The sequence below is a fragment of the Protomyctophum bolini genome (assembly GCF_963924005.1).
Source record: "Protomyctophum bolini genome assembly, chromosome: 24".
In the NCBI taxonomy this organism is placed as follows: domain Eukaryota; kingdom Metazoa; phylum Chordata; class Actinopteri; order Myctophiformes; family Myctophidae; genus Protomyctophum; species Protomyctophum bolini.
The window spans coordinates 24,063,929-24,077,874 of NC_137885.1; the positions used below are offsets into that span (position 1 = coordinate 24,063,929).

General features: G+C 43.9%; 1 protein-coding gene across 1 annotated transcript in view; it reads right to left on the minus strand.

The window, feature by feature from the left end:
• Positions 1 to 11,812, minus strand: part of LOC308311558 (transmembrane protein 47-like) — a gene marked incomplete at both ends in the record, with an annotated part of 18,244 nt that extends 6,432 nt beyond the window's left edge. Inside the window, one exon of the mRNA XM_080758292.1 lies at positions 11,572 to 11,812. Within this exon, the coding sequence (XP_080614418.1) occupies positions 11,572 to 11,812 (241 nt within the window). The remainder of the gene's footprint in view (positions 1 to 11,571) is intronic.
• Positions 11,813 to 13,946: the final 2,134 nt, after the last annotated feature.

Sequence of the window (13,946 nt, forward strand, 5' to 3'; positions counted from 1 at the left end):
GTGAGCTGGAGTGATTAGCTGAGTGAATCATGTGAATGAGAGCGTGATGCTGAGGCGGCCCAATTAACGGCCGGCAGCACCTGCACTGAGGTTCCCTGACTGAACTTGCTCTGCGCAAATGCTACAATTTACAATTTACAATTTAGGCATTTAGCAGACGCTCTTAATCCAGAGCGACTTACATTAAGCAAGAACAAAAAAGCATGGGTATACATCACATAAAAAACATTTATCATGAAACATGCGTAAGCTAAGAAAGTAACAGTGGAATATCTATAATGAAACTATACATATAAGCTATACATCTATACTACTATACTATACATATGTACTATGACGTGCTATGACAATAGCACATACAATGCACTTATGCTGTCTACATAACATGCTATAAGTCTGTATCAAATGCTATCTAAGTCTACAGAATTGCTATCTAAGGGGGTGGGGTAAGTGCTATGGGCCATGATGGAGTCTGAAAAGGTGGGTTTTCAGACTACGGCGGAAGATTGGGAGTGATGCTGCAGTTCTGACTGCAATGGGAAGTGCACATGGGAAGTGCATTCCACAGTTTTGGAGCCAGAAGGGAGAAGAGTTTGGGACGTGCTCATTAGTGTTTCCTCCTGCTGGTCCGTGCGGCGGCCACCGGGTCCAGACGCCGACGGAGGCCGCGGCGGTGTACAGTGCATGCATGGCTTCCGACATGCATTGCCGCCGGTAAGGCTGGTTAAAACTCACCTCGACGTTGAGTTAAAACCCAACCGTGTCTTCATTGTGAGGTTAGGGTTTGGGGTTAGGGTTGTCAGCGTGGCTGGTTAAAACTCACCCGTGGCTCCCGACATGCGTTGCAGGTTAGAAAACCACCCGTGGCCTTCCTGTGAGGTTATAGCGTTTGGGGTGTGGGGTGTCGGAACGAATGCGGAAACACTGCCGTGGCTGTTACCGCTGATGCAACAGGAACTTGTGCCTATACTGTAGAGGGAAAATAATGTATTCTGCAAATAACCGCCATCAGAGTGAAAATTGCCTGCCCAAATATGAAGTGTTGTGATGTCAGAACAGGTGCAGCTCCATATATGGAGATATAGGGGTGATCAGGTCCAGAGACCGCGGGAATAGGCCTTTTGTGGCAATACCGGACAACCGCGGGTCCGACCGACCGACTGGACGCCGGGCACTCCCTGTGTGTCGAATGTGGAGCCACAGTCATCACCACAGTGATGACTGTGGTGTGGATTACAGACGTACACACAGAGACTTTGCATTTGTAGATAAAGATAGAAGATTGCTGCAAGAATAATATTAACGGGACCATACAAAACCGTGCTTGAATCTGTAGTGTACAGAAGACACACAACTTGTTTTCTAGGGTATATGATATGAAAATAGCATATATTAATTATATATATTATATATATTTCATTAAATCAATGAAAAGTATTGACGAGAGATCATCTCTCTAAATCATGATCTCATCATCATCTATGATGACGGCCAGGGTAAAGCCTTTTTATAGCCCTTGCCCTTATGTTTTAAATGTTTCCATTCTATTAGATGTTTTTAATGGCGTGTTGTTTCTTCTGCCTTTATTCATTTGCTGTATAGCACTTTGAGATTCTGACGAATATAAAGTGCGGTTTAGGACATACTAGGTTTCCTCCCGACAGCGTCGTTTGGTAAAGTGTTAATGCCACTAATAACAAAGCCATCGCTCAGGTCCTCGGCCCACACTTTCCCAGCACTGCATTGTATCGGCAGTGACTGACGTCAAACTGCTGCCACACACCTGAGACGTACGGTACGTGGCATTTCTTTGAGGACCCCGGAGTGGGACCCTCCGCCCGTCCTGTCACATAATCAATTCCTCCGATGGACCCCGACCCGAGGTTCAGTGTGTCGTTTGACAGCGGTGTCTCAACACGCTTACACACCGCCACAGATTATACGATCAGCACCGTGTCACGTGTAATGCATGCGTTTGTTCATGTAACGTAATAGCACTCGCAGCACTGAAACTGTGTTCAATCTGACCCCATGGGTGTTGTACAGGCTATTGTTGGTGTCGGGCAGAAACCTCCTATCTCCATTTTTTTTTTTAACTTTTTGTGTATTTTCGTTACCTACCTGATCACAGATCGCATTCACTGCAAACCTATTACCTGTGTGCTCGAAATACGGAATGGAATGTATGTAGAGAGCGTATTTTGAGCACACAGGTAATAACGATAACCTGTACGGGTTACTATGAATGGCAGCCGAGAAAGCAACAGATAGCTAGCACTCCAGGGATTTTCTGCGGTTCACTTCATATATATTTAACTGGACTCTCAGCAGGGAAGCATGCTCTCTCTCTCTCTCTCTCTCTCTCTCTCTCTCTCTCTCTCTCTCTCTCTCTCTCTCTGTCTCTCTGGTCAGCCACAAAACCCTGTCAAGAAATCAAGAGGGACAAAGTAAGGCTATTTTCTGTAACCAGAGTTATGCCATTATCTGCGAGCTGCTCTAAATCCCTGGATTTTCGAGTGCACGCCTTTTGTCCGACGGGGTAAATAAAAAAATAAAATAAAAACGTTTTTTCTCCTCTGGTGAAAAGCTGGAATTTGCTCTCAGTCAAATCTGGTCACAATTGGCCATTTGGCTATTCTGAGTGGCCAAAGAGCATTGACCACACCTCCAGGTCTTAAGTTAAGTAATAAGACCTGGTATACTTAAGACAGGCAAAATACAGCCCCCATGGTGTCCCACATGGGAGACCCCTAACATCCACCACTAGGCCAGAGGGAGTGGCCGGTATAGAGCGAGTTACCAGTTGGATCCCGGACTCCCCCTGCAGTACAGGGTTACAGTGTGAATCAGTGAATGATATTACATAGATTGTGCCTTATATACATTCACTGAATGTATAAGGCGCTATACGTGAAGTGCTTTGGATAAAAGCGCTATACTGTAGATATGAATGCACCATTATTAACCATCCGCCCTAGATATATTGTATTATTGTATTAACATTCTCTGCCATACATATATTGGTTCAATGAGGAATCACACTAGTGACATATAGATCTATACTGGATGTGGCTTTTATTTAAGCTAAGTCTTCTGCTTCACTTCCCTGGGGTGCATGTGTATAATTGCATTGTCTAGCACGCACACACACACGCGCGCGCACGCAGGTCCGCACGAGCGCGCACACACACACACACACACACACACACACACACACACACACACACACACACACACACACACACACACACACAGGACCCATTTAAACCCGACATTTACCGGATTGATGCCACTATAATGGGACAGTGTAATTTCTTCTGTGAAAATGTTGCCAGGGATGAGACTGCAATCACCCTGAGCACCTCTGAAAGCTGTTCACAAAATGCATTCGCCCAAATTTAACAGCTTGCCGTTTTTTTTTTTTTAAACAATGAAAATGCTATATAGGCAGTATGGCATATCCCTACATGTTAACGTTCATATATAAATGTAATGGAGTTGGAACAACAGATTTTCAGGAGGCAAAGAAACACACATTGACCCCGCCCTCCACGCCACCCTCCGCCCCCCACGCCAATCTACCTGTCCCTATTTATAACTGCCCAACACCACCCAGAATCCTTTCATGTTTCCCCACCTCTATAGAGCTCCTTTCCCTGCTCCCTCAACGGAGCTCTATCGGCGCTAGAAATCCTACATTCACATCGCTGAAGCAGAGCAAACGGTTAAACAAACTCTCTTCCCTCCTACTTTCTCCCCCTCTCCCATTTCTCATGTTCCTGCGGGGGGGTGGGGGGGGGGTGACAGTCCATGGGCGCCAACGGCATACGACCTCCCCTCTTCCCCCCCTCCCCCCTCCCTGGAACCTACACACCCCATTTAATTCATTCATTCATTTATTGTCAATAGATCCCTTAAACCTTCTCAATTTGAACGTGACACGCACACAACAAACATGCGGGAATTTGGATTACAGTGTTTTCTATATCTACAGTTTCTACACTGCAGTACCCTGCCTGTATACTGCAGAGAGAGAGAGAAAGAAAGAAAGAAAGAAAGAAAGAAGCTGGCAGGGTGTGACTTCAGTTTAAGCACATGCAGTGAATCTCATTTCTCTGTGCGTGCGTGCACACGCACACACGCCCCCATCCCGTCATGCACCTGGAGTGAGGTCGTGTAATTTCCGCCCCCCAATCCCCCCCCCCCCCGCCCCCCCATCTATCTCCCATAGAGCTGAATGGCACATAATTTTCCACTATTCATTCAGCGCCTGCAAATAGAACTGAACTCTCCAGAGAGACTGCCGGGGATGGGAGAGGAGAGGAGAGGAGAGGAGAGGAGAGGAGAGGAGAGGAGAGGAGAGGAGAGGAGAGGGGAGGGGAGGGAGGGGAGGGGAGAGGAGAGGAGAGGAGAGGAGAGGAGAGGAGAGGAGAGGAGAGGAGAGGAGAGGAGAGGAGAGGAGAGGAGAGGAGAGGAGAGGAGAGGAGAGGAGAGGAGAGGAGAGGAGAGGAGAGGAGAGGAGAGGAGAGGAGAGGAGAGGAGAGGAAAGGAGAGGGTACAGACTGGATGAGATGACTCAGATGAGTGCAGGAGATTATGCGCTGGATGGAGGGGAGGGAGATGTATAAATACAGTAACAAAAGTAGAAAGTATATACTCATGATGAGGAGTGTATCAAAATAGCAGATCTACAAGCTCACAGTGCATCACATTGCGATGCATTGTATATATTTCGGCTATTTTCAAATATGTAAATGTAAGAGCTGATGTGGCTTATGCGTTTTTTAATAATAATCAAAATCTGCAAAGTATGTATAGGCCTAGTTAAAGTTTTCAAATAATTGCAGAGGTGTAAAAATACAATATTTGCCACTGAGATGTAGTGGAGTAGAAGTAAAATGACTTAAATTTAGAAATAATGTAAACTTAACCTCATGAAAACTTTGCCTAAACATGACCTTATTCCTAATCGTAACCTAAGTAAAACTATGCCTAAACCTAACCTTATTCCTAAACGTAACCTCAGTAAAACTATGCCTAAACCTAGCCTTATTCCTAAACGTAACCTCAGTAAAACTATGCCTAAACCTGACCTTATTCCTAAACATAACCTCAGTAAAACTATGCCTAAACCTAACCTTATTCCTGAACATAACCTCAGTAAAACAATGCCTAAACCTAACCTTATTCCTGAACATAACCTCAGTAAAACTATGCCTAAACATGACCTTATTCCTGAACATAACCTCAGTAAAACTATGCCTAAACATGACCTTATTCCTGAACATAACCTCAGTAAAACTATGCCTAAACCTAACCTTATTCCTGAACATAACCTCAGTAAAACTATGCCTAAACATGACCTTATTCCTGAACATAACCTCAGTAAAACTATGCCTAAACCTAACCTTATTCCTGAACATAACCTCAGTAAAACTATGCCTAAACATGACCTTATTCCTGAACATAACCTCAGTAAAACTATGCCTAAACATGAACAAATTCCTAACCGTAATTAACCACAGTAAAACGATTACAAGAATTAAAGAACCGGTGGGGTGCAGGTGAGTGTGTTTTGGGGCGAGAGTCCTATAGTTACCCAGTGGGATATGGACAGACAGACCAGAGTCCTATAGTTACCCAGTGGGATATGGACAGACAGACCAGAGTCCTATAGTTACCCAGTGAGATATGGACGGACAGACCAGAGTCCTATAGTTACCCAGTGGGATATGGACTGACGGGGAGAGGAATGAGAGAAGACGAGGTGCAGTGAATGAGCTTATTTGGGGGCCATTGACACAAAAACAAGCTTGGGAACCGCTTGCCTCTGTGATTGGCCCGTTGAGGAAAAGGAAAAGTATACACTGCAAGCCGGGGCGGACAAACATGGTCTGTGCGGTGTGCTCATGAGACACAGGACTGCCAGGAAATAGAAGGGACTGCTTTGGCCAGCCAGTGTAGCCCATTAGCTCGTTAAAACCTCAGGCCCGTTCTACAAGGGAATCAGTAGTGGTCACACTTTTCAAAAAAAAGAAAAAAAAAAAAGTTCAGAAATAGCAGATAAAAAAATAAATAAGAACAGGTCTACAAGCTTGCAGCTGCAGCGTGTCACTTTGTGCCGCACTGCGATCTTGTAGATCTGCTATATTTTTGAATAGCAAAAGAGAGAAGAATCTAAGATGACACACGGATGCTTTCCCGGTTTTAATGTATTAGAGGTAAGTTGCAAGACAGGACTGATTTATCGTCCTGTGGCGTGTGTGTGTGTGTGTGTGTGTCCGTGCGTGCGTGCGTGTAAGGCTAGTGCACACACGCACGTGCACACACACACACACACACACACACACACACACACACACACACACACACACACACACACACACACACACACACACACACAGGTACACGCACTCTCAAGTTCTCCCTCTCACACTTCCTGTCAAGACAACTAATTAGGATTTCCTGGTCTGTCTTCTCTATCTGTGTGTGTGAGTGCGTGCGTGTGTGCGTGCGTGTGTTCGTGCGTGCGTGCGTGCGTGCGTGTTGGCGCCCCGAGGAGAGGAGTGATGCAAGTGATGCAACTACAGCCAATGAAAAAGTGTGACATGAAATATTAAACTGGGCTTGAGAGGAGAGCGGCCAGAAATAGGTCACCTCTTCATACAGTTTACTGACGCACGCACGCACACACACACACACACACACACACACACACACACACACACACACACACACACACACACGCACGCAAGCACGCGCAAGCACGCTCAAGCAAGCATGCAGTCATTTTGTCTACATTTATACACACACACACACGGGTCATCATTCACTATCGACTGCAATCACACACAAACAGGTGTGCCTGGACGGACACACAGACACACACACACACACACACACACACACACACACACACACACACACACACACACACACAAAGCGGGTGTGTGTGTGTGTGTGTGTGTGTGTGACAGTGTGTTTTTAGATTTTAGTCGACTAAATATCAAAAGATTTAGTCGATTAAAATGTATTTAGGCAAGCCCTGGTGGTGCCGTGATGGCTGCATGGTCTTACAATTGGTTGCATGCTGAAAATAGCCGATCTACAAGCTCACAATGCGTCACAGCAGGCGCAGCGTGACCCGATCTTGTAGATCAGCTATTTTCAGAGCACAACAACTGACCGCAACCACACATAAAATTATTTCATTCTCTACTAGTCCCTCCCTAACATTTTATATAGTCTATATAGTCTATGTTTTTTATTTGTTGACAAAACTGTCAAAATCTTTTTGTCTTAGTTTTAATCATCATACCTTAGTTTTTATTTAGTTTTCGCCAGTGGAAATATAGGTATTTATATTAGCCTTTTATAGGCCTTTTAGTATTGTCGAAATCAACACTGCAGCACAGCCTCAATGGGGATTGATTTGTATTTGATTTATTTTCATTTGTTGAATAGACCTATAAATCACAATCTAGTGACATTTGCACAGTCATTTAGGCAAATAATGACAGTGGAAATGTCACTATGGACATTTAAGCCTTTCCATTTTCCTGAAAGGATCTCGTGGGTTATGTTAAGGTAGGCTGTTTACATTCGTTAAAGGCCAGCAATGACTTACTGTACAAAAAAAAGCTATGCCTCTCATTTGAAAAGTTTGCCCGAAAAAACATCTTGGAAACTATAGCTCCAGGACAGAGAGTGCTTCATAATTGGTGGGGTAAGGTTTTTGCCGGCTCGGCTGTGCTGAAATGGGCCTTCTGGTAAATAAAAGGCTGGGTCGACGCAAGTATTCACATAACCTCCAAATGTCTATCTACGTCCTGTAAGTAAAACTAGTGTTTGTTGACAAATGGGTCTTATTTTGAAGAGGAAGAGAAAGTCAGTTTCGGGTTGTAACAAAGCTGGCATGACAAGCCGTTCGGAGCACTAGTCCAACCAAGGAAACAAGAGCCTACGTGGATTAAACACAAACTTTTAGCCAAAGTTAACATATTTACAATATGAAAACCATGCATCTGTCCCTTGAACAATGTAGGCCTCTTTGGAATGACGTTAAACATGGAACCACGTGGCATTAGGTGAGTAATCTGTGTTGGAGCGCCTCAGTAGGCTATCTCATGCTGGCTAAAGTTGTGGTAGAGTAAAGACCCCCCCCCCCCCTATCACCGCCAAGCTACGGTACATCTCCAGGTGCTCCTCTGAGAACTAGCCCAAAAGGTTATGTGCACCCCTATAAATGGAACCAAATGGACCCCACTAGGGTCAGAGTTAAGGGGGGTCCTTGAAATGTAAAAGTTTGAGAACCACTGACCTACAAGAGAGGGCTTCAAACAGAAATACTGTGGAGGAGTCAAATTCTGCAGCCTTCTTTCTTTTTATAAAGCACAGTTCGATAAAATGCCATAGGCCGTAATAAATACAGTAGTATGTCCTGTTAGCAGGCAGCAGTATCCGATCCACAAGCTCGAAAAGCGCTTTGAGCTTATAGATCTGCTACTTTTGCTATTTGAAAAGTAACATTTGTATTTTGTGGCCATATGAAATTTCCACCCGACAGAGATGATCATTATGCCGGTGTGAGATAATAAGGTATAGTTGAAAGTTCAAAACATCACCCACCACAATTTCACGAATGGCCTTCAAATGTCATTCAAATGGCGATCTTAATTGTGTACGCCTATAAATTACTATCTCTCTCTCTCTCTCTCTCTCTCTCTCTCTCTCTCTCTCTCTGAGAAAGCGCCACTTTTGCCCCTATACCCAGGCAGCCGGCCAGCCAGGCAGGCAGGCAGGCAGGCAGGCACCCACACACATACTCACTTAAGGAAGTGGTTTGCACCACTTAAAAACTAAAGAGTTGACCTGTTCCAAACAGCTACTTTGAACACAGTGCGTATATTATGTATAATTATGCAAATAGCATTTTTCTTTATTTCTTTCTTTTTACATTCCATTTCAATGACCAACCTGAAAGGGTGTTTCTTGGAAGTAGGCCAATAGTAGTATACTCTCTCACTGGCACAAAATGAAAAATCACCACATCTGTTTGAGTTAGTGGAGCATAAAGCCTCATTCATAAGCTAAGCTACTACTCTGGCCTAGTACAAAGTAGCAAAAGAGAACAGATTTTTTGGCAAGCCATACCAAGACCTGTTGGGTGATGATCCAACGCCAACTGTTTCACATTCAACAAGGGATATAGCCCATATCCCGGCTATAATTCTCTCCGTCCTTGAATCAATTGCAGTGCACTAAACCGAGAGACAAACAACGCACTCTCACTTCCCAAACTGCCAACTTCAATACAAACGCTGACTGGGTGGTGAAATAATGTATTCAACCAGCCCAGCTGTAGCTGATTAGACTCCTTGTCCAAACCATCCCAACCACAGCCTGTTTGAGATGTTGCCGCATGGAAAACAGCTAATGCAGTCTCAAAGCATACTAGACTGCAAAAAGAAAGCTTCTTTCCACGTATAATCAGGTATACCATTATGCTTGAACTGCACCTACCTAATCTGTACATAGAATATACTATACTGTGAAGTTAGGTGGCAGCTGGGGAAACAAAATGCTGTTGGTTGTATACCAAGAATATATAGGCACAGTGTGTATTTTGACGAAGCTCTATTTTGTTCTCTTTTTGTACTCTTTTTCTTTTCTTTGAATTTGTTTACGATTTTTATATATTATGTTATATGCTGCTGCACTGCCGAACTCTGAGGGAAGCCAAACCAAAATAAGTTTGACTCTTATGTAGCTGTAGCCTACACAAAAAGTAACAATAATACATATATTTTTTTCGATTAGATTCATGGAAGCTTCTGGAAACACTTCAGGCAATGTTCATGTTTATGTTTTTAATTGATCTGGGCCACATAGAGTGAAAATTGTCTGGTAGATGTGGCATATCTCTGTGTTTTATTGTCTTTGTATCTTTGTTTCGTATAATGAATATTATTATTTCAGACTTTGACAAGTCTTGAAAATGTTTGGACACAGCCGGGAGGTCACTCACACTCACTCACCAGTCACCATCATATGACAGAACAAAGGAGGATCAGGTGTCCATTCGTTAGACATTATAATGGTGGAAAGTAACTACTGTAAGTACATGCCTATACTCAATACTTTTACTTCTACTCCACTACATCTGGCATTTGAACACATTAGTTACTAGTTATTTTTAGTAGCAGTATACTATACACCCTGAGGGCAAGAAGTGGCATCGCCCTAAAGGGCGAGGTGCACGCATCCACCTGGATGACAGCAGAGTGCTGAGCGAGCACTGGCGCTTTGGCATGGGGGGTCAGATCAACATATGGAATGAATTCTGTACTGGCCACATATATGGAGCGTCTTGAGTGTACAGGGTTTGATGAGGTCAGATCCACATATGGAATGTACGTTAGAACAGGTCAGCTCCATATAATGGAGATCTAAGGGTGGCAGCGGGGGCAGTGTCTTGAGTGTACAGGGTTTGATGAGGTCTGGCCATATATGGAGCATGTCTTGAGTGTACAGGGTTTGATGAGGTCAGATCCACATTATGGAATGTTAGAACAGGTCAGCTCCATATATGGAGATCTAAGGGTGGCAGCGGGGGCAGTGTCTTGAGTGTACAGGGTTTGATGAGGGCCCAGGTTGGCCGGGCCTTAATTTTATGGCCCGTTGAGAACTCTAGTTTTCGCCGGCTGCACTAATAACTTTGAGGCAGGCCCGTCTAGAGTTTAAATGGACAGGTATCAGTCAAAGAGAGACATCGAAGAGGAAGGATGGATGGGGAAGGATCAACATAATATGGTATGTCAGAACAGGTCAGCTCCGTATGGACATCTAAGGGTTTGAGGTTTGAGGTCAGATGTAGAGTTTCATGGCAAGTCTTCTCCATGTATGGCAATCCCGGGTTTGATGAGGTCAGTGGCGAGATGGCCATATATGGAGCGTCAACCATATATGGTGGCGTGACATGTCACGAAGCGTAACGGACTGATAACCATATATGGTGACGTGACGTGATGTGTCACGATGCGTGAGGGACTGACGACCATATATGGTGACGTGACGTGTCACGATGTGTGAGGGACTGACGACCATATATGGTGACATGACGTGTCACGATGTGTGAGGGACTGACGGCCATATATGGTGACGTGATGGATGGAACGACGGACGGAACGACGGACAGAACGACGGACTGACATGTTTTCATAAGTAATCTGCGACATACGGTCGCTACAAAATAGATCTATTTTAAAAAGAGAAAATTCTGTATACAATATAGGCTACTTTTACTTTTGATGCCAAAGGTATAACCAAATGGACCCTTTTAGATCTCTAACTCTTAATTGAGAGTGTAAAATGAAACCAAATGCGGAACCATTTAATGTTAAGCTCCCAAGAGTTAAATTATATATAGTTATTAAACATCTTACTTGATGTCTACACAGTTAAATAAATATAATGGACCTTGACATGAAAGGGGTTGAAACTTGAAAACCACTGACAGACTATAGACAGACGTATATATATAGAGACGTATAATTACAGTTATACCGTTACCTGTATCCATGTTGCTGGAGCATTGCCAGCGGTCGGGGCTGCCAGCCTGCTTCCAGCACGCCTCCCACAGCGACAGGTAGAACTGGTCGTCCGCGGTCACCCACGCGGGGCTCATGACGGCGCCGGCGTCCAGGCACAGCGCCAGGAACACGCACACCAACCCCACCAGCTTGAGCGGCGTCAGCGGCGAGGCGCGCGCCCTCGCCTCCGCCTCTGTCTCGCTGAGGACGGCGGAGGACATGGTGGGTGGGTGGGTGGGCTGGAGGTGTGGAGTGGACCGGAGGACCCGGTCGGTCGATCGGCCAACCAACCAATAAATAGACCTTAATGTGAGCTTGCCTTGTAGGTCTGCTATTTTCGGTCAGTAGACCAATTAACCAAATAGACCTGCTGATGTCCTCTTTCTATCTCTTCTTCCCCGTGGCTCCGGTGGACATGTATAGCCGCTCTCTCGTCTTCAATATTATGAACACATCCTCCTATCCTGATTCCTCACTCACTGCCCGACCGACCGGTGCGTACTGATGGAGAGAGACTGCATGGGGTCGGATGCTGCTCTGCTCTCTCTCTCTCTCTCTCTCTCTCTCTCTCTCTCTCTCTCTCTCTCTCTCTCTCTCTCGATCTCTCTCGATCTCTCTCTCGATCTCTTCAATCCCTCAATTCAATTCAATTCACAAGACATAATAATACATATTCAGAATCAGAACAAATAATAATAAGTAATAATAAGTACAAGGAAAAACAAGAAGAAAGACATAATATATTCACCCAATATTGTCCCTCATTTGGCTCTCTTTCTGCCCCCCCTCTCTTCCCCACCCCCCCTCCATCTCTTCAATTTGATGATTGGTTTGGTTTTATTTTATTGTGTGTATTTGAGCACATTGTGAACACAGAGTAAGAATTTAAATATCTTTATCTACTGTATATCAAACATTTTCAGAATGATTTTTCAATTTTCCAATAGTTAACAGGGTGCACATTCTTTAGGCCCACAACATCAGTAACAAAAAGGGAAATGAAACAGTGACTGATAGGCCTACAGTAGGCCTACTTATACTTCTTCTGGTGTAGGGTTTCCTATAAAAATATATGCTACTTTTTCAAGTCATGTGGCTATACTGTAGATATATAGTCGGGGGGGGGGGGCATTTATAGGGGTTCACAGCAGCATAACAGTAGCCTAAAGTCAGGAACAACATTGATTTCTAGATTTTAAGCATTAAAAATATTTTTTTCACAATGAATAGTATTTGGTAAGAAGCATTAGAACTATACTAAATAATAATAATTTGATGTTGTTCAAGAGAACTATAAAGGCAACTATGTTTTTTAACCTTTAATCAAGAATGAAGATGTGGGGGCAGGGGACGACGACACATGAGCGATATGGTCCTAAACAGAGAGGCAACACACAAGACAGAAAGAGAAACAAAGAATAAGAGAGAGAGAGAGAGAGAGAGAGAGCGAGAGAGAGAGATATCGTCATGCAAGTGTATAGATAGCCTAATAATGTCTCGACAAACACAACACACACATCAGAGACACTGTTGAGAGAAACATGACGTATAGGGCATGTACAGATGTCACACCACGTCCAAAAAGAGAAGGAAAGAGAGAGGGAGATGAGAGAGATATCAGTGGAAGTGCAGTGGACTGTGGAGAGTCCTGAAGTGACAGTGGTGGAAAACGTACTCCGATTTCTTTGTATCAATTCTATCAAAGAAGTATCAATACTCAAACATAGAAATACGTCCAGAATTCCAAATTTACTGGAGTAAAAGTACAAAGGTATTATTTGGTAGTAAAATGTACTTAACCAAAAGTAGAAAGTATACTCATATGCAGAACGTCCCATTCCACAAGCCTTCAGAAATGTATAAAGAATTTTCAAATGGCTAGAAATGTAGGGCTGAAGTGGTTAATGGATGTTTTGTAATAATAATCAAAACTAACTACAAGTTTTCAAATTATTGAAGTTGTAGTGGAGTAAAAAATATGATGTTTGCCTCTGAGATGTAATGGTAAAAGTACTGAAATTTGGAAAATCTCATTCGTCCCAAGGGAGAAAATGAGGTCTGAATATAGTGACAGACGGCCAGGGAGATGGCCTTGATGTTTACTTGTGCATCAGTATAATAATAATGAGTGATGGTGGGGGTGTGAGGAAGATGACAAAATATGAAACACTTTCAGACTTCAGTGGCTTGATGGGGGTCTTGGGAGGGTACGTGAGGTTTATTGCGGCAGCTCGCAGGCGTTTTAAAAATTCTGTATACCTCAAGGGTGCCGTGACTTATGAAACCTGATGAAACCTGCTCCCCCCTCCCTCCCAGTACCATGTTGATAATAGCCTATATATACTGTAAGCCACT